The 20,473-nt window shown below is 42.6% G+C and overlaps 2 protein-coding genes across 2 annotated transcripts in view; both read left to right on the top strand.

Annotated features, from left to right (window-relative positions):
- Positions 1–131: 131 nt before the first annotated feature.
- LOC8027136 (trypsin-1-like) lies at positions 132–9,828 on the top strand. The gene is made up of 7 exons (XM_042290209.1): positions 132–225; positions 3,130–3,209; positions 3,657–3,745; positions 5,252–5,327; positions 6,198–6,387; positions 8,197–8,357; positions 9,658–9,828. The coding sequence occupies exons 1-7, from the start codon at positions 132–134 to the stop codon at positions 9,826–9,828; spliced, it is 861 nt and encodes a 286-aa protein (XP_042146143.1).
- Positions 9,829–11,659: 1,831 nt separating this feature from the next.
- Positions 11,660–20,473, top strand: part of LOC120842436 (trypsin-1-like) — a 30,142-nt gene continuing 21,328 nt past the window's right edge. Inside the window, exon 1 of the mRNA XM_042290196.1 lies at positions 11,660–11,681. Coding sequence (XP_042146130.1) covers positions 11,660–11,681 — 22 coding nt within the window. The remainder of the gene's footprint in view (positions 11,682–20,473) is intronic.

The raw sequence follows: 20,473 nt of genomic DNA, 5'->3' as shown, positions 1-20,473 counted from the left end.
GATGCACTGCGGTTCTTTCTGAGCGAGCGACAGTGCAGCTTCACGCTCCACTTGTAGGGGACGCATTAATTCATCGACGGCGAAAAGGATGGCAGCAAGATCATACGACTCGGAAGCTTGTTGTTACCGCAATGCACGCCTCATCGCAGAAACGATCTAGTGCCATGGAGCGAGGACGGCTAGCCTTTGTGTTGGTAGCTGTGATATTTCCAAGCAGTGCTCAAGGTAAGTCATGTTTGTGGCTTAAAATTACGGAAGCAAAAGAAACGTATACGGAATGTTGTGACTGAGATAGAAAAGTCGTGTAGTGATGATAAGAGTAAAATTATGTTGTCGGATTTGGTCCTAACATATATTTTGATGGGCGCATAAAAGTCACGTAACCGTAATACATATGCCATGTTGCTTCAACAGTTAACTCTTTCAATCAATGTATTTCTCCAACCAGGTGAACCCGACATTTCAGAATATAATGGGTCATTAAATCTTGAGCTGTTTTACTTCACATGGTGCCTGTCAAATGTTAAAACTTTCCTGACATATTCCGCTTGTCCCTAATTTTATCATGATACATCTTCAAAAATCGTTTAGGTACAACATATTTGTTCACCATATCTTGTTTTTTTTCGTTCTTATATTTGGTATGTTTTTGTTATCAATTTGTATATAATTCTACTTCGAAGGGTAAACACCGTTTTGCATGTAGATTAAAAAGATTTACCACCATTTCTTAAAAGGCGAGCTCAGAATAAATGTTCTTTACACCTTAAGCACGTGAATAACATCAGATGGTCGCTAATGTAATCATAGTATTAATGATCTTGTCGGTATCTTCCAATTATCACTCGTGTTGTTTTCATACATTGATATTTTTAAAAAAAATTTACTTCTGCCAAAACTTCCTGCCAAATACGAGCAGAATTTCTAATCCACCTTTAAAACACCGCATAAGAGAGCATCCGGTGTTTGGTCCTGCATTAAGCTAAGACAAGAGTTTCAATCATAATTTAGATTGTTTATTTCCTTGTTTAAAAGCCCTTTAATGAGAACCCAATGACGCCAAGGTATATAAGGAATTGTTGTTTTTTTTCGGCAAGGACATATAGCAGGATGATGTTATTGTACATAACAGCTATAAAGGTTCGTGCCACTCATTTGGGGCAATGAACGCAGTAAGCAATTGGCATAATAGGCAAATGTGACGCGCAACGTTACGACACGGTAAGGATATAACTTCACAAGCATTGTTGAAGCCATACGGGCCTATGACCGAGCTTCAGTTACTGGCCAGAACGCCTGAGTGACAGTGATAGTAATTTGTTTCGCAAAGTTGCGCACAAAGCGTGCACACCTTCGACTTGACATGCTTGGGAGCATGTCAAAGCGAAGGGATCATGTCAAAGCGCAATAATCTTAATGACGTAATTTGTGTTGTTTGCTGTAAACAATGTAGAATTATAAAAGTAGCAGGTGTATTTGCGCTGTCATTTTATGCATGATTGGGCGACATAATTGTTCAAGCTGAGTATACGGGGGGAAATAGGGTTAATCGTTATTATCTAATGATTAGGGAGCGAACATCAGACAAGTCAATGTTCCTCAAGTTTATAAAATCAATACAATAATTTAATTTCAATACAAAATGTATATATTTCTTTTTATTATAAGCAAGCGTTCGTGAGAGACATAGAATATGGTTATCGGCCCGGAATTCATTTCCATGATCATCACTATTGATGTCGATCAGTGTAGTTCAAGTATGCCGTTACATATTATAATGGTGTGAGCTCAAACGCGTGTGAATACCGTACTGCGTGCATGAATTTACCAGCTCTTCGTATTTGTATTTGGTTTTTGGATAATTGGCGCTGTAGTACATCTAGTTTTCTTTTGCGACGAAAAATTCGAAATCCACAAGGTCCGCGCGAATCAAGAAATGACAAAATTAGTTTCCTTTTGCAATAATGTGACGTATTTGGCTAGTTGGTTTGAAGTGACCATCTTCGGAAGGACAGCGGTAAAAAAACGCGGAAAAGGTTAAAGAAAGCACACACGACACACATGACAGGACGGCGCTGCCCTGTCGTGTGTGTTCTCTTTACCCATGTCCAAATTTTTTCGCTGTTCCTTCCCAATATACCGGGTGATTCAAGGAGACGGCAGGCTCTTTAAATCGTCCGCAAAATTCGGTTTCTTAACCTATCGCGCTACGACTTTGTGCAGCGTTACCCACAGAGGGTGCATTTTTTTGTGTGAAATTTGCAAAGAGCAAACTTATCTTGGGAAAAAGTAAAGAAACAAAAAGGCTTAGCTCCTATGGAAACGCAGCGACGCCACCGGTCTTCAAACAACACGGCCTCGTTTCAAAAGGGAGACAAGAGATGGCGCAAGCGGTTGCGACGCCAACTGCCGCTATCGAACGAGCATACGACGCCGAGAGCAGGCGTCTTTAGCAGACAAGGAACTGCAGTTCCTTGTTGTTACCGCGCCTGTTTTGGTTTCTGCGACTGTCGCCGCCTGCGGAACGCGCGCCGCTTCTGAGTCGGAAAGATTGTATCCTAAAGACGCCGGCTCTCGGCGTCGTATGCTCGTTCGTTGGCGGCGTTCGCTGCGCCATATCTTGTCTCCCGTGCGAAACGGCGCCGTGTTGTTTGAAGACCCGCGGCGTCGCTGCGTTTCCATAGGAGCTAAGCCTTTTTCTTTCTTTACTTTTTCCTCACGTAAGTTCGCTCTTTGCAAATTTTACAAAAAAAAAAAAAAAATGCACCATCTGTGGGCAACGCTGCACAAAGTCGTAGCGCGATAGGTTCAGAAAACGAATTTTTGCGGTCAACTTAAGGAGCCTGGCGTCTCCTTGAATCACCCTGTAGAATCCTATTGCTTTCGAAATTTACACGAGTGTTTAGCTCGCTTGCTAGAAAATTTCTGTTTTCTGAGGATTGGTGTGGTTTCTGTTTTCAAACATTGCTGAATTTCTCATATAAAGAACCTTACGTTACTGAAAAAATAACTGCTGTACTGTCTCTTGATAGCTGTTTTGTCCTGTTTAGTGCTTTCATGCATTGGAAGCACTTGGAATGAAGTTTTATTTTTTTAAGTATAACAATAACAGCGCGCTATATCTTACAGAGACATGCGGGCAAAGTCCACGGTCGAATGAAAGAATAGTGGGAGGATACCAAGCAAAGGTTGGCGAGCTCCCTTGGCAAGTAAGCATATCTCTATCCACCATATAAACTAACACTAATTAGTGATGTATTTGATCCAGCGATTTTAGAGTGGCTTGATGCGCGTTGGCAAAAACTGACGGTTTACATGAAGACCTTATTGAGTGCAGTACGAATCTTTGACTAACATTTCCCAAAAATGACTTCGCCGAGATTTTCAAAGCAAGGCTATTTATTGTAATGCAGTCTTGCAGGTGCAGGACCCTGATTACCGGAAGTTCTGTCGAAAAAGTGAACAGTACTGTAAAATTCTAAACAGAGATGGCTTTAAGGCTCCTCTGCCTTTTTGTTCAAATCTCGACGCTGTTGTATAATGCCTAAATCGTTAACTACGACAAAATTAAAAACAAAAGGAACGTAACCAATTATTCTTTGCAGTTATTACACCGAATATTCTCTTTCTGTCACAAAACAACGTATTTTTTGCAGGTTTCCCTCCAGCGAAATGGCTATCACTTTTGTGGTGGCTCAATCATTTCACCATCTATAGTCATAACAGCCGCGCACTGCGTTCGAAGGTAACAACAAATTTATTCTTATCTTCATCATCTTTTTGAATTTCATCAAAAAGAGAAAAGCAAGGCAAAAAGCTGCAATGCTTGCAGCTTTACGATGTCTTACCTTCTTGTGTTGATGGGAACAAAAACGCCGTTTTTTGTAGAAAGATGCTTTCGGAATAATTTAAATCCGCCATTGTTTAATCCAACAGTTATTCCGCCTTTCTATGACCACGGGGTTTAATAAGAGGGAACTAGATGTGCTTTCCGTTGGCCTGATACGATTCTCCAGTAATCAAGTTTACCTGTTTGTGGTAGTGATGTTTGTGTGACGTCTCTTTGTAGAATTACATAAGAAGAATTGTTAACTTACAAAATGTGAGAGACTCAGCTTTTGGTGTGTTGTGAATCACGCGTGCTTCTAATGAATCGAGTATGGTTAGACTGATATTAATTCAGTAATGCAATGAACGATATCGAAAATACAATAAATGGGTGTCCTGTATTTTTATCATAAAAAACTGCGGACGGGATTTAGAAAAAAATATCACGAATACGGCAGCAAATATACTGTGCTTTTGCTAAATGTAAATAATTAAGAACGATGGTTTCAGATAGGGAATATAAACGAATGCTTAAAATTTGAAACTATTTCTTTAAACTATAATTAAAAATCTAACAAAAATTAGTAATACCCCTGTCAGACGGGCACATTTAAGGACCTTCAGAATGAACTCATTTAAAGAATGGGCATTCGAATCAGCCCGCGATCTCGCTCTTACCAGCGAACGCTGGTTCGGCGACTTTTCAGAGGACTTCGTTCTGAAGGCCTTTAACGTGCCCGTCTGACTTGGGTATTACTTTGTAAGCTTAAAAGGAATGTCATGATATGACATATACTTTAAAAAAAAGCTAATTATAAGATAATACTTTTGCGTAACTGTAACGTGTTACGGTCACAACTGGTCACATGTTGCCCGCTACTATTTAGATAATGAGGCAAACACTTCCTGGCATTATTTTTTCGCAAACAGGAACGAATAACGTAGTTTAGTTGCCGTTCTCCTGGTAGCGATTAAAGATAAACTAGGCTATTTTTTTAACGTTTACAGCATCAACTTTTCGAATACACCTATGACAAGCATGCAAAACTAAAAATACAAATTTTAATGTTGAGCAATTCAATTACAAGGGATTGTTCCTCATAGTTTCTCCTGAGAAATCTGAAAACAGGCAACATCAAATAGGTTTATCAGCTTGACGTTTCAGCAATTCGCTTTGCTTCTCGCACCACGTCTGTATGTTTTATCCTAATATTGGCAACCAGCTATTTTAATTTAAAATAAAGAAAGGCGTTTCTTTTGGCACGTTAATGCATTCTTTGCAAAATGAAGAATGAGTTATCCCCTTAATGACTCTGTGAGAAAGTAACAAGTGAGCAAATTTAGGTAAATTTTTTTAAGTAAGTGAGTATGTCTGGCAATTACATACCATAGACATTAAGTTTACGCTTCTTTATTCGTGCAGGAAATGGAACGGGTTTTCCGTCGTGGCTGGCATAACCAACTTGGGCAAGCGAACGCCTTATTACCAACGGCGAAGCGTAAGTGACCAAGCGAGGGGATGGCAATGCCAAAATACAAAAAAAAAAAAAAAGAAAAACGTCCTCAGGAATTAAGAAGCCGTACATGCTAATCAACCAAGATCGGGCCATGGACGTATAACGGGCTGGTTGAATTATTTCGCTTCGTTTAATTTCAGCGCGTTCTTCGGTTAGATATATACTCATCCTTGCTTTTGTTTTTCAACTTCTTTGCAGTTTTAACAACATATGGTAAATTATAACAGCTTCACTGTGTGCCAATTTGTTGTATAACATACAGCCATTGAAAAAGATAAAACGGTGTAATGTTGTTAGTACGGGGAGGCAATTGAGTTGGACCATTCTTCGCAAGCTGTAGGTTTCTAAAATTAGGTTTCAAAAACCAAGGAACGTATATATCCAAAATGGGCGATGCGCCATCTTATCGGAAAACTACACATGGCTGAAATTATTTTCATCTATAGTAGTTTCTCAAAGGCCATTGGAGTGAAACCGGCGATTTACTTTGGTGAAACCCCTAAACACACTAACTTTTGGTCTTTGTTGACGCCCTGTTGAAACAGTTAATTGCTGTACCGCCCGTAACAAAACAGAGCAAATCTGATGAGTTTGTTTATGTGAAGCTGCAACATTTGTACTTCTATCTATGTTAGTTATTGTTTTAATATCATGTCACTCCCATAACTCCAATATGACTCCATTGATGCTGTTACCTTTATATGAAACGCAATTTGTATCTCTATTCCTTCGGATGATTAGCACAGAAAACCAATATCGTATCCAGCGTCCTTTTTGTTATTTCCTTCGGTAAAATTAAGTACGTTCAGACAATAATATATAAAACAAAGCTATCTCTTTTTTTCTGCTTAGGTGGCGACCATTCGGCGCCACAAAGACTTTGGCAAGAATGGACTGATGAACGACATCGCGCTTCTGAAACTTGTGGAACCGTTTGATTTCAACAAGTCGGAAGGTTACGTTGCGCCCATCTGCCTGCCCAATCCCAAAGACGTCCTAGAAGGAAGCATCGTCACATCCGGATGGGGCAGGACCAGAGAAAGTAACTATACTCAGCATGGAAAAAAGAGGGTCCCCTCTTTTGCCACTATGCAGCTCTATTGCTACTCGGAGTCTCTCGATCAGGGGTGCTAAACTCGTCGAACACAAAGTTTGGGCCGAAGTTCACGGAACGCACCGATTGGACGATCCCGACGATGACTTGGCACTTTTTTCGGCGGCGTCCAATCGGCGCGCTCCGCTAGCTTTGGGCTTCAACTTTGTATTCGACGAGTTTAGGGCCCCAGGGGCCCTAAACTCGCCAAACACTCTTCAAACACAAAGTTGAGGCCGAAGTTCTCACGGAGCGCACCGATTGGACTGTCCCGACGATGACTTAGCGCTTTTGTCGCCAGCGTCCAATCGGTGTGCTCCGTGAACTTTCGGTTCCAACTTTGTGTTTGACGAATTTAGGGCCCCTGGATACCGATCATGACTTGATCGCGGGAAACACACTGGTGTGTTTCCCGCGTCCTAAAAATCGGACCTTAGATTTTCACCTGATGACGTCACTGAAGTCTCAGATCACCGCCGCACGCGGTCCTGGTGGTGTCACAGCAGCGGTGGTGTGGCTGTCAGACGCCTGTTCTGCTGCAGGTCACTCTCCACTGTGGCAGTCCAGGGAAGCTTCGGCAGTCAGAAGTTGGGACCGCGCGACGATAGCAACAGTAGAATTCGCTAGCATTTTTGTTTTGTTTTGTTTTGGCCGTGTCTTCCAGCATTAACCGCCAGGATCGGGGTACCCGACAGCATTACGGGCCGCGGCTTCTGTGACGCCATATTTTGCCATTTGAGGACCGCTTTTGAAGTATGGGCTGGATAGGACTCTAAACAGGCCAGTCGCAGACGCTACCCGAGAACCGTAGTTCACCTGATAAACGGAGGACCAATGATTGGTGTTCCGGGGGGCATCGCGGTGCAGCACTCATTTAGGGTATTCTACGAGTTTAGTGATGATCAATGCATCTTAATATCTGCATCTCTTGCGTCCGTAAATCTTGCTGGCACCGGGAGACCTACGGATCGCCATCTTGGGAAAATCATGATTATCGCTGATTGTCAAGTATTGGAGGGAAACTTGGGGAGGGGTGGAGGTCTGTGCGGGAGGATAAAACAAATGAATTTTTCCCGACTCTTATATAATGGTCTACACAAATTTGTTCGTTCTGTTCAAAGCAAATAATTACATTTAAAATAAAAAAGTGAATACGTACAGTCAGTGTTTCTTTAGGATTATGGGCTTTTCATTTGCAGGAGAGACTATCGAGTTCATTTTGACAAAAAATTATCAAGGATGCTGCCTTGCTCGCTATATTAATAAAACGATTGGCGGAATGTAGCCATTTTGGGCACCAACTGACGAGTCGTGTCTGCTTTTCCAATAATCGAATACATACTACGATATATTTCCTTGCATCAAACTTACCGAATAGCGAAATCAACAACCTCGGCTAGCCTATCAGAGCGCCAGAAACATGTGAAAACATACAGTTGGAGTGCACCTCTCCTGTGCTGCGCTAACTTGTGCCCCGTCACATCATCTGATCGGCTAACTTGCGCAGTAGCTTTCTTCCTTTGTCGTGCTAAACGTATTTAAGATGACATAAGAATTACAGCAGGTCAGAACAAAATATAAAGTGTACGAATTTCAGGACTTCAAAGTTCTTCAAAAGGCAATAATTGCAGTTAATGGCAGATTATAGATTTCTTTTTACTTCTATGAAATATTTAAACACACATGCATGCTTTGCAATGGCAATTGTTTACAGACAAGATAATATAAACTAATTCGTGTCATATTTCAACATTTCAGGAGGGAAAACCTCGCAAGAATTAATGGCGGTATCCGTGCCCCTGGGAAGTGACTTGTTCTGCACTTACCAATACAGCCGGCTCATAACTTTAAGCTCGATATACAACTGGAATAGTATGTTCTGCGCAGGTGCGCTTTTGGGAGGAAGAGGCTCTTGCAAGGTGAGGTGGTTCTCTATTCAAAAGCTGAACGATTAAGAGCGCCGTGCACTTTACGAAGATAAAGTATGAGTTGAGGTTTTAGGTTTACCTTTTTCGGAAGGAAGGTACGAGGGACTTTAAATATACAGAACGAAAGTTATAGCAATGTATATTGATTAACTTAATAAACATATACATATCAATTATCTTATAAACAAACAGCTCCATTTACTTTGCATTTACAATTTTGAACAGAAATACCGCAGGCTTATTTTTTATGCTTAGTTACTGCGCGCGAGTGCGTGTGTGGGGCTCAAATTCATTTTATGTTTATTCTGCTGTTTATTGTGTTCATATGTATTTTGTGTTATGATTGCAATGTTTGAACGAGCAACCCCGCTTATGTAATGTCCACTATGAAAAACTGTAAAGTGTAACTAAATAAATAAAAAAAATAAGTTAATAGATGTTACCTGCAGAACATATTATAAATATAAATTAATAAATGATTTACACAGCCACAAAGAATATAAGTTTAAAAACAGAGTTTTCGTTCGAACGCGTGATACTTTGATTACGCATTGGTAGACAATTCTTCTGCAACCATACTACCAACTTTGAGAGTGAGGCATATCCAAATCTGTTTTACAGTTCCGGCTCAATACAAAAAAGGCGTCTTAATTCATTTCAATGTCAGCTATCTGCAGTTGCGCGAAGTTTATTGTTAAAAAAAAAAAGAAACTTGAGAAAATTAATGGTGAATAGGCGAATACTGGCGAGGCGATTGGTTTGAAGAAATGAAGCAAGATCTGAAACGAAGCTGGATTAAACTGTAAAAATAAAAATTCTGTCACTCTTAAGCAAAAACAACTCCATTCGTTGGAGGCTTCATACCGAAACTGAAGTATATTTGGGAACGACACTTTATATCTTAAAAATTGTTAAAAATCCTGATGAAAATATTTCTGTAGAAAATCTTGCTTTGTAATATAAAGCAGAAATCATGTTTATTTATCTTTCAACTATAGACACCTACAGTTTTGTAAATATTTAGGGTTTGGTCTTTGTTTAACAGATTATGCATTGACAAATCATGGGCACAAAGACTTCATCCCCCTATTGTTTGAAAGGCAGGTGCTGCAAGATGATCCAAGGACTGTAGAAAATATGTACTTACCGTTGCTTTATAGTAGTCTTAACATTGAGCGTCTTTCTAGTTTAGCTCACAGGCGCTACAAGCCTATACTTGTTTTTCTAACTTCAACTGTAGGCACGTTTACCTTTATCGCCGTTTACAGCAATACGAAGTGGTCTTTCGCAGGGGGACTCCGGAGGCCCGGCCACTCAGACCAAGAAGGGGATCACCGTGCTCGTGGGCCTCGTTTCTTTTGGAAGAGGCTGCGCACGAATAGCCAACGCAGGCGTCTACACGAAAGTCAGCCATTACATCGACTGGATCCAAGAAAACTCCGAGGATCTTTTAGCGCAATAAAAAGTAGGAATGCACCTCGACCAGAGAAAATCACACCGTCAATGTACACGGTGCGATGAGATGGCGCGTCTTTTTGTGTCTGTATGTCAAACTGTTTCTGCGCTATAAGGCGCCGACTTGAATCACCGAGCCCGCCTATTATTTTTTGTTGATTGCATAGGAAAACAGCAGACGGATCTGCGCCCTCTTGGTACAGTCAGGCAGAAGCTTTCGACTTCAAGGTAAGTTTTGTGATCTACCAATGTGGCTACGAAATTGCAGAGGGTTAGCAAATTGGCGAAGGAATGAAGGCATACTTCTGGATCTTAATTTCAAGGCTAGGTGGCGCAAGCTGCCAACCGTTATAAAGGGTACAGCCGTTAGCTTCCACCCATCTATCTATCCTTGGGCACGAATCGTGTGATTGGGTCAGAGTCTCATTCGAAGTCTGACGCAGCATTTGGTTTCAGTACGGGCCGAACCCAGTCGTTGACAAAGGCTAGTGCAGCTCTCGTATCCAATAGATACTCAGACTACGTGTCCGAACAGTCGCGGTCTCTAATAACTTGCGTACCAGGTACTAGATCACTTGCACTTTTAAAAAAAGGTCTATCGTCAAGTGACAACTGTAAGGTTGAATGCGAGGGAATAAGTTAGCCCTACATTTGAACTCCTCCGGCCGTCTTTCGGTCGTGTGACCCAGAAATGAAGCGCTAAAACATCTTTCTCGCGAGAAAAAGAAAAGTCGGGGTTTCTTTGTTTGTTTTTTTCGGCCAGCAAATTTACGTTTTTAGTTGAGAGACTTTAGTCACTGAAAAAAGACACGATTATTGCTGGGGTCTGAATTATACGCATTGGCATAAATGTACAGCGAGTTAAACATTTGGCCCGATCGTCCAATGGCCGTTTCACTTTTTTTTTCTCGCGTGTTTGAAGGATTTAGGCAACACAGAGCGTGTTGAGGCCCGATTACATCGTTATCGTTTCATAACCAATGAGATGGCGGAATTAGACAATAAAAACACCGAAGAACAAAGCACGAAGCAAGAGTATAAGAAACCACGCAACGGGTTTCTTAAGTTCTCGGGGATTATATAGTGTCGTAAAACGTGCGTGCGAATAAAATTTAAAAAAAAAAACATTACATCGTATTCTGGTTGGCTCTGGGCATATCCGAATAACTTAAAAGTGATTTCGTTTTCTAAATGTATCGTATTGGTGATGTGAAAGACAACTCATATAAGTTGCTACTCTACGTTTGTGGGTTACTTTTTGGTTATATACCGGGTGATATATTTTATTAGAAACAGATTTAAAAAAAGGCGTATTTACCACTACGTTAATGTCATTTTCACCATATATTTCTCGAGCTCGGCGGGGCTTGAACCGTCTGGCGAGTAATTTACTAAAATTCGTTAATTAACTTTTTCATGAGCTAAAATAAAGAAAATGGTTCCAATCAGAAACTTGCTGAGGGTCATTTAAAATCACTAGATCAGTAATTTTTATAAACCTTTTGAGCGCGTGAGAAGCGCAGTAGTGTGCGAAAGCCACCACTTTTACCACTTGTGGAGCAGGTACAAGGCTGTGGCTATGATAAGAGACGGAAATATCGGGCGTGCGCCTTATCGCAGCGTTAGCGCGAAAGGAATAAGGACAAAAAGGAAGGTCCACACGGGACAAACGCTGAGTAACAACTGATTTTTTAATCGGAATGTGTATATGGCATGTTGTGTTCGCGGAGGCAGTAAAATATCAGTTGTTGGTCAGCGCTTGTCCTGTGTGGTCCTTCCTTTCTATCCTTATCCTTTACCCGCTGCATTTAACGATCAACTCATATCAATTCGCCTAAATGTCCATACTGCCTAATACAAGTAAGTAGTCGAAAAAACCGTATCGATCATTTTTTCGTTTTTATTCTATTGCTCTTGTTTATCAACGAAAGCGAACAAGCTTACTACCCGAAGATTCATCGTGAAAACAATTTCATCAAATGTTTCGTTCTTCTTCTAGAAAGCAAGTGAACCTGACGTGACAGCTTCGACACACCTGGTAGCTATATAACCGTATACATTGATTTAGCTTTGGAGGATAGAAATTATGATTATAATGCAATTAAATGCAATGATTCAAGCGAGCTGGACCAGAATGACGAAAATAATCTTCGGAGAAGGGGAACAAGAGGGACAAAGGACAAGCACAAATCTCCAAACACAGCGAAATGACTGGTGCGTGACCGAAAAAATCCGCCTGGTCCGGGTATCGAACCCGGGACCTCTCCATTTCCAGTGGAGCGCTCTACCAATTGAGCTACCGAGGGGTTAGCTTAGTTAATAGAGCGACCGAAAAAATCCGCCTGGTCCGGACCAGGCGGGTTTTTTCGGTCGCGCACCAGTCACCTAGCTGTGTTTGGAAGTTTGTGTTTGCTCTTTGTTCCTCTTGTTCCCCATTCTCCGGAAATTATTTTCGTCATTTTGGTCCAGCTGGCTTGCACCTTTGCATTTAAATGCATTCTAATCATAACCTTAATATGCAAGCTTCACCCTTGTTGGTGAAGCTGGAAATAGAGGGGTCCCGGGTTCGATACCCGGACCAGGCGAATTTTTTCGGTCGCGCGCCAGTCACCTAGTTGTGTTTCGAGATTTATGTTTGTCCTTTGTCCCTCTTGTTCCCCTTCTCCAGAGATTATTTTCGTCATTCGTGATAAACGTTATCACTGCTTTGTCCTAGCGAGGCTCATTTTAGTTTGTGTGGTGTAACTCGAGTTGAGTCTTCATTGGCACCATGTACATCGATCCAGCGGGCACTGCGCAGGCTGCTGATGGCCCAAAGTTTCATTAAGGTATTTCACAGCGTGGTTACAATTCATTGCTATAATTGCTCAAACGAAATGCAACTTCTTAAGACACAATAGGTCACTCATAAACCGAAGTTAGGAAACGCATGCACGAGTATACTATATAAATGTGCACTCACGTATACTCAGGGCTATAAAGATTTGCTACTATATGCTCTAAATGTCTCGAGTCTTTTATTGGCCATGACATTCGACTGCCACGCCTTGGTATGCGCTGACACTAGCGAGTTTTAGAATACTTCAGCCAAAAACTTTGTGTACGAAATTAAACAGCGTTCTAACTCCAGCGCATGGGCCGAGCCCAGACCGCATATTATATTGGCGCAAATGAACAACACTGTTTTTTTTTGTTTTTTTTTACGTACTGAAAGCGTTTCGGTACGTTATGATAAAACTCGCTACTGTAACCTTTCCTCTGAGGTGGATACTGCATCTAACCAAAAGAGATAACGCTTAAAGCCTATCTTGTTTTACAGCGAAGCTGTATATACTAATAATAATATATCTTTTTATTTCCATCAATTGTGATGGTGGGACACGCGGAAAAAAAGTTCAATATGCAGCTTGACTGGTCCTCGGGCCCCTGAAATGGCCGGCAGCAAAAAAACGAAAATAAAAAAATATATACACATATGAATTCACAGGCTCGGCAGGCACATATCTGGTAGAATTCTGCCTGTTACTGTGAAATTCGCTGACTTTCGGGATAAAATGAAAATTCTTAACAACTGCACCAAACTAAAGGGTACCCAAATCAGCATTAACGAGGATTTCTTAAAAATAGTTGTGGAGATACGAAAGAACCTGTAGACCTCTACTGCAGATGAAAGCAAGGAAGGCGCAAAAGCTAGATTGTTTTGTGTTAAGGTCAAAATAAACAACGTTTTCTATGCCTGGGTCGAGTTTAGAAACGAACGATATCGGTGCTCATCATATCCGAGTACGCAGGATAAGGATCAACAACTTTACAACAAAGCACGCTTCAAACTAATTGACATAAATGCCAGAAGTATTGTAAATAAAGTTGACCTAGTTGAAAGCATTGTTCTTGAACACGAACCCGACGCTATGGTTATTACAGAAACGTGGCTACATTGCAATATTTTAGACAGTAAAATTACACCACCAACTTGTACCATAATTAGGAAAGATAGAGAAGCACGTGGCGGAGGCGTAGCAATTTTGATCAAAAGTGATATTGTATTTACTGTACTGGATGAGGTTAAAGATATCGAAACTCTGTGGGTCCATATTCTAATGAATGACCGGGTTACAGTCCTGGGCAGTGTATACAGTATATAATTCCCCACTTGACTTTTTAGTCAGGTTGCGACAATATATGGACTCTGTACTATGTCATAATAAAACATCTTGTTAGTGGGCGACTTTAATTTACCAGGCATTTACTGGAGTATGCTTTCGGTGGGAACAAGAGACGGGCCAGCTGTGAGCAACTTCTGGAAATTGCATTTGGTTATAATTTATCTCACTTTGTCACAGAAAACTCAAGAGCGACTTCTGCTGCATCATCATTACTTGACCTAATCTTTGTTTCCACAAACCTAACACGTCTTTTTTCAGAATTTGAACTTTTTGAAGGCACCTCAGATCACAAAATGACATGCATAACGCTAAACTTTAGCCCTTGCAGGCTTGGTCGCCCTCCGCATAAAAAGGTCCTTAATTTTGAGGCAGCAGATTACGTTAGCATTTCAGATTATCTTGAGAAATCGCTTGGCGACTTCCAGTCACTCTACCAGTTGGATGCTGCTACCGAAGTTTTGTGGAATTTTTCTGCTGATGTGACAGCACGCTGTATTAGTTTATTTGTGCCTACGCGTATAAAAAAAACAAGAAATAAGAAACCCTGGATCACTATAGAAATTAGACATGTAAAAAGAGAAATGAAGCGATGTCGTAAAGCTAATGCAATTAAATCAAATGACTCTAGGAAAATGACACTGCAAAGCTTGAGTCACGATCTGAAGAGGCTTGTTAAAAATTCGAAGTATACATTTTACGATGTCTCTCTTAAGAAATTTATTACGCAAGCGCCGGCCAAATTCTGACGGTATGTCCAATTCCCCCCCCCCCCCCCCCCCCTGAAAAAAGAAAACTACTTCCGACAACAGTCAGCAACAAGCGGAAGAATTCAATACCTTTTTTTCATCTGTGTTTACTCGAGATAGCCAACATTTACCAAGAGGTAGAGATTTTGCTGATTATCCTCCAATTAGTGAGTTATTAATTCAAAAGGAGAGAGTCATTAAACTCTTGCTTAACATAGATGTAAAGAAATGTCCCGGGCCTGCCTGAATTTCTAATGCGTTTTTGAAGCGGTACGCTGAATGGGTGGCCAAATATCTTACTATTATTTTTCAGTCTTCTATAAATAATGGTTCCGTGCCAAAAGCCTGGAAGATTGCCAAAATTGTCCTCATACATAAAGGAGGCTCTGTTTCTTTTGTGGAACACTACCGACCTATATCTCTCAGTAAAACGTGCTCTAAGCTTCTCGAACATATTGCTTCAAAACATATTTTAACGTTCCTTAACGATCACAATATTTTGTTTCAATATCAACATGGATTTCCGTAGATGTCTTTCCACAACGACCCAACTCATCGAAACCATGCACGATCGTTTCCAAACTATGAATAACCGTGGCCAAACGGACGTCATATTTTTAGATTTTGCAAAAACATTTAATAAAGTGTCTCATCCTAAATTGTTGCTTAAAATTAACGCCTTGTTTAAGTAACCCATCATTGCAAACTGGTTTTGCTCGTATCTTTCATCGAAAGTTTAATTCGTTGACCTTTGAGGCTGTGTGTCTAGACCCACTCCAGTTGCTTCTGGAGTTCCACAAGGTAGTGTGCTAGGACCGCTTTTATTTTTAATATATATAGATGACATACGCTGTGGAATATTAGTTCCAATAAAGCTTTTTGCGGATGATTGTGTTTTGTACAATAAAATCGAAACTGAACAAGATCAACTAAAACTGCAAAATGAACTCCTAAAAATCAAACATTGGTGCAACGAGGGGCAAATGGAGTTAATCCCTCGAAAATCAGTCGTTATGTCTATAACAAGAAAAAAAAACATTTCCTCAATTATGATTACTTTATAGAAGACAGCAACCTACCTCGTGTAGACCAAAATAAGTAGGGATGGGCCGAACTTTTGCCGAATCGAAAATTCGGCACCGAATCTTGGGATTCGGCCAAGCCGAACTTTCACCGAATTTCTAAAGATTCGGCAAAGATTCGGCAAAATTACAATGTTACCAGACTTAGCGTTAATATTCAGTTTTCCCTAGCAGAAAAAAAGGTTTTATGTTTTTTTTTTTCATAGCTTAAATGCAACATGTAATGCGTATTGACAGGGTTCTTACTAAATATGGCGATATTCTAAAAGATATTTGTATCAATGACGTTTTTGTGTGTTTACTGGAAGTTTTAGTGACTTCTTGCAGAAATGGCGTGACAACGAGGTTGGGTAGTACACTCTCAACAAAAGGGTAGTCGTAGGGTACTGCATTTGGGGTAGTCAGAAGCCATCACAGATATCGCTTACCCCCCCTCCCCCCCTTCCCCCCTTAGTAATACTGACGACCCTATGGGTAGTCACACGGCACGCAATCAACAGGTAGTCACAGTGATCACCCCCAAAAGCAACATGGCGGATGGCAAGCGACAGTGGAGCAATACGAGTAAGGCCTAGCAAGCTGGACTGATTTTTGCAAAAATATGATTCTCAAGTGCGTACGCCCGTTCGCTGCCTTCCGTGCGCACGAAAGCACTCCAAACGCACCTCGAAGCACCGGCACCGCACCTATTACGAGTATATATATAGGGGCGACGATGTGAGGAGGGGGGGAGGGGGGCATTCGAGGGGGTTTGTCCGTGAGTGCTTTCGCGCGGCCGGCTGCATTTACTTCGCGGCCAGAAAACATTTAAAGAAGGAATCGTATAGCGACATATGGAATTATGTCTTCATTGAACAGAGAATCTGCTTGCTGTGCTTGCCGCAAGTGATCCGGCGTTTTCGGTTAACAGCGGCGAGGGCAAGCATCACCAATTCAAGCGGCGTCAGTTCCGATCGTTCAACGCTGCTGCTCACCTGTTAGCATTCGTTATCCACTTTCAGGTCCCTGGTAATCCTCACCGCGTCTGTGCACGCACTGTTCACCGCACGGAACACGCATTCAACTGGCTATGAGACTGATCCCACTGGGACAAGAGGCCGAGAACCGAACCCTTTGTGGCTGCTCCGTGGAGCCATGGAACGCCTCCATGATTTTCACTTAAATAAGTAGACACATAAGCACGCGACTCGTTGAATTGGGCGGCGACACGCGCCACCTAATGGACAGCGCTCAAACTAAGAAAAAAGAAATCAACAGTTTTTGCTCTGAGCGCCTCGCCAGACACGTGCGCACATATTCCAGACCACACTTCACACATACGCGACATATATAGACACCATAGGATAGTATACATGAACGCGTTCACAAACAGCACAAGGTACAACATCACATATTGACACTCCGGATTCCTATACACACGACCACTCTACACCACCAGCTTATATACTGCTGTATTTTCTGTGACCGATTAAGATGGTGACCACTGTCATATTTTGCATAAATACGAAAAGACTGTGCAAGATTTATCCGTATATAATCTTTTTCTCTACTGCCCTTAGGTAAGCGTTCGTATCTCTAATGTAATCCATTGCAAAAGTGAACTGCAGGTTATAAATCAATTTGAATAGTCGCTACATGTCACGTTTTGATCAGTTTCGTTTTCTCGCTTGCCTCGACTTCAAGTATACAGAAGCCTGTTTAATTAATTGTATTAATTATCGAAACCAATTTCTGCAATCACAACTTTCTGAACACGCTGATGCATTTTCTTTTCTCTTTTTACATATCCGAATGACTTCAGCAGCGGTTGAGTAAATGTTGAGTACACTGAGCAAGCGCAGGTGATTCTATACTTCGTTTCAGCTTCGGTCCAGACGCGGCCAAAGCTACAAGCGCGAGCTCCGGGCTTTCAGCATCCCTGCCAAGCACGCGCGCTCGTGCAGTGCAGGCACTGTTCTGGGCCACATGCTCGCGCGTGTAGCATCGGCTGCGTCTGGACCGAAGCTGAAACGAAATATAGCGAAGCCGATCCGCCGGTCCTCCCCGAAGCGTTGTTTCAGTTTTCTTCTTTTCGCTACAATTGTTTCTGCTCAAGCGCGTGTCTTTCAAATATGCGTTCTATGCGCTCGCGCTCGAGCCAAAAGGACAGTGCAGAATTCCTGTTTTCAGGCCTTTGTCTTCCCCTGCAACGAACACGAAATACGTATGTGGAATGGGCTGTCGGAGCTGCAAGTGTGCAGTGAAAGTGAAGATGTGTTTTTTTCAGCATTGTAACCCCCCTGCTGTAACGCCCTCGGGCACTGCGGGGTAATCTCTGAATAAAGAAGAAAAATGCTAAATATAAGCCTGGTTACGACATTTGCGTTTGACTGCGTCTGACTGCGTTGCGGTAGCGAGAAACCAGGACATCCCTGCTGCTTATATCGCGCGCCAAGATGATTCCTTGAATTGGATTCCACGCTTCATACGAAGCACAGTTGTGCCGGTGACTCGCTTTTGGTTCTCGACGCAACGCTGTCAAACGCATTCAAACGCAAGTGTCTGAACCGGCCTTAAGCATCAAAGAACGCCGGGAACATAGTTCTTTGCGCTGCACCTGCTGGCGTCTCCAGCAGTACTTTTTCTTTAAAAAAAATCTGAAACAAATAGGACGTGTATGTTTGCCAACGCCTTATTTTTGGAAATTTACTTGAAATATTTTATGTAGGTAAAAGGAACGCGTGCCGGAAGGCCTGAAATCCTAGTCCCTTCAAAGTACTCCACCTTGGATGACACACACTTGTTCGAAACATTTTCGCTTGAAGCATTTTTTATCGAGTATGCACAATGAAATGAGCCAGTGAAGGCGAATCATATATCCCGAGACAGAGAAATACTGAAACATGATCCCAGATACGTTCGTCCTGTCCGGCCTCAGTCGTGGTGTTCAATACTTCATACTTCACTGCACTTGAACGCAAAAAAAAAGGGTATGACAGGCGTGCAAGTTCGGCGGAACCAAGGAGGCCATTTGCAACTGATCTGCACACAGAACTGACCGATCACACCTTTAATGAGAGCACGCTCTTTACTGAACCGCACAATAAAAGACGACAAGAGTATCTCGTCCGGCGAACATTCAACTCACGCCTGTGCGTAGCTTCCTGTGCTTTTTTAGAGATTCGGCTAAATTCCTCCAGCACGACGCCAGGTGCTAGCTGTTTACTAGCTGTACATGGTAAAACCCGCGAGGGAACCAAAAAGGACAACCAGGGTACTTTTTATCTGCCTCGGGTTTTAGTAGGTGCCTACCAAGGTTGCCTGTACTCTTTGGCAATGTTTGCTTTCTGCCAGTTTAGGCGAACTGGGCGACACGCCTGTTTCGACCGGTTCAAACTTGAATAAATGGTAACCAACGGCGCAAAGAAAACAAGTTTCGAGTACTTTTTGAGATTTTTTAAGTGACCTTTACTATTGAACGACTGCATGCACTTGAATGTTCAATTCAATAGTTTATAAAACGTGACCACCCCATGCTTGTCACCTTCCAACAGGGTGGTAACGCTCAATGACTCGAGCCCAGTGGGTAGCTAAGTAAGCCTGTGGGGTAGCTACAGCCGTCAAAACGCATGATGTCTAGGGGGAGGGGGGGGGGGGGGGGGGGTGCTCACTTTTTTTTAGAGTGTAGAGGGCGCAGTCACAGATCATGCTACTAGAGTTTCGGTTTTGAGGCCTCATCAGTGCAAGCCTGCAAGTGTGTGCACATTGTTAAAATAAAGGCGATAACGCTGCGTTCTTACTTTCTCTGGGAGTAACAGTAACAGCGATAGTAACAGCACGACCGCACGGCGTCCATTTGCAATCCATGGCCCCGTCGCGTTCTCGCGCGTGCGCACACTTGCCGAATCTTAGATGCGGAGCATCTCTTGCTCGGGCTATGTCCCGCGGCGTCGTAGTCCGCACTCACACTACGCATGCGCAACTCTCCTCGCTGCGCGTGCGTTCTCTCTCTCTCCAACAGCTGCGCAAAGTGCACGCAGCTACCAGCTGCGACCCTCTCTCCAACAGCTGCGCGTGCGTTCTCTCTCTCTTCAACAGCTGCGCGAAGTGCACGCAGCTACCAGCTGCGTGCACTTCGCGTGCGTTCGCTTCTACTCACACCACCGCGCGCGCAGGCGCAACTCTCCTCCTCTAGTTTCGTCTCCTTCAAGTTTGAATATAAGCAGCGGTAGCGCGCTGCGCGCGTTCAAGGGGAGGAAGTGGCCGAGTGGGCTAACGCGTCTCAGCTCGGAGCGTGGAGCGAAAGCTTGCGCTGGGAACCTCCTGGGTTCGAGTCCCCGCCAACCCCCGCCGGTTTCGATCTGGACGAGTTTCGTACCGGCACGCGTTCGTGTGATGACTACTGCGTGATGCACGTTCAGAATCCCAGGTTAGCGGTTGTACTGCACTGGCTAAATTTCTCATCTACAGCTAAGAGACCGATTACCCGTTGAGGCGCATCTCCATCAAGGCTGTATAAACATAAAGAGCAAACCAATTTCTGCGCGCGTTCAGTTCGCCGCTGTTGACTCCACTTCACTCCGTTCTTCCAATGAAGTGTGATGGAACGATGCTCCGCATCACCCCATGGTTCCCCTCGGGAAGATGGTGTAATTTTTGCCGAATCTTTGCCGTTCTTT

This window comes from Ixodes scapularis, unplaced genomic scaffold (assembly GCF_016920785.2).
Source record: "Ixodes scapularis isolate PalLabHiFi unplaced genomic scaffold, ASM1692078v2 PGA_scaffold0__279_contigs__length_252992795, whole genome shotgun sequence".
Classification (NCBI taxonomy): domain Eukaryota; kingdom Metazoa; phylum Arthropoda; class Arachnida; order Ixodida; family Ixodidae; genus Ixodes; species Ixodes scapularis.
Note: the sequence above shows the minus strand (reverse complement) of the source record. Positions and strands in the feature narration are given on the sequence as shown.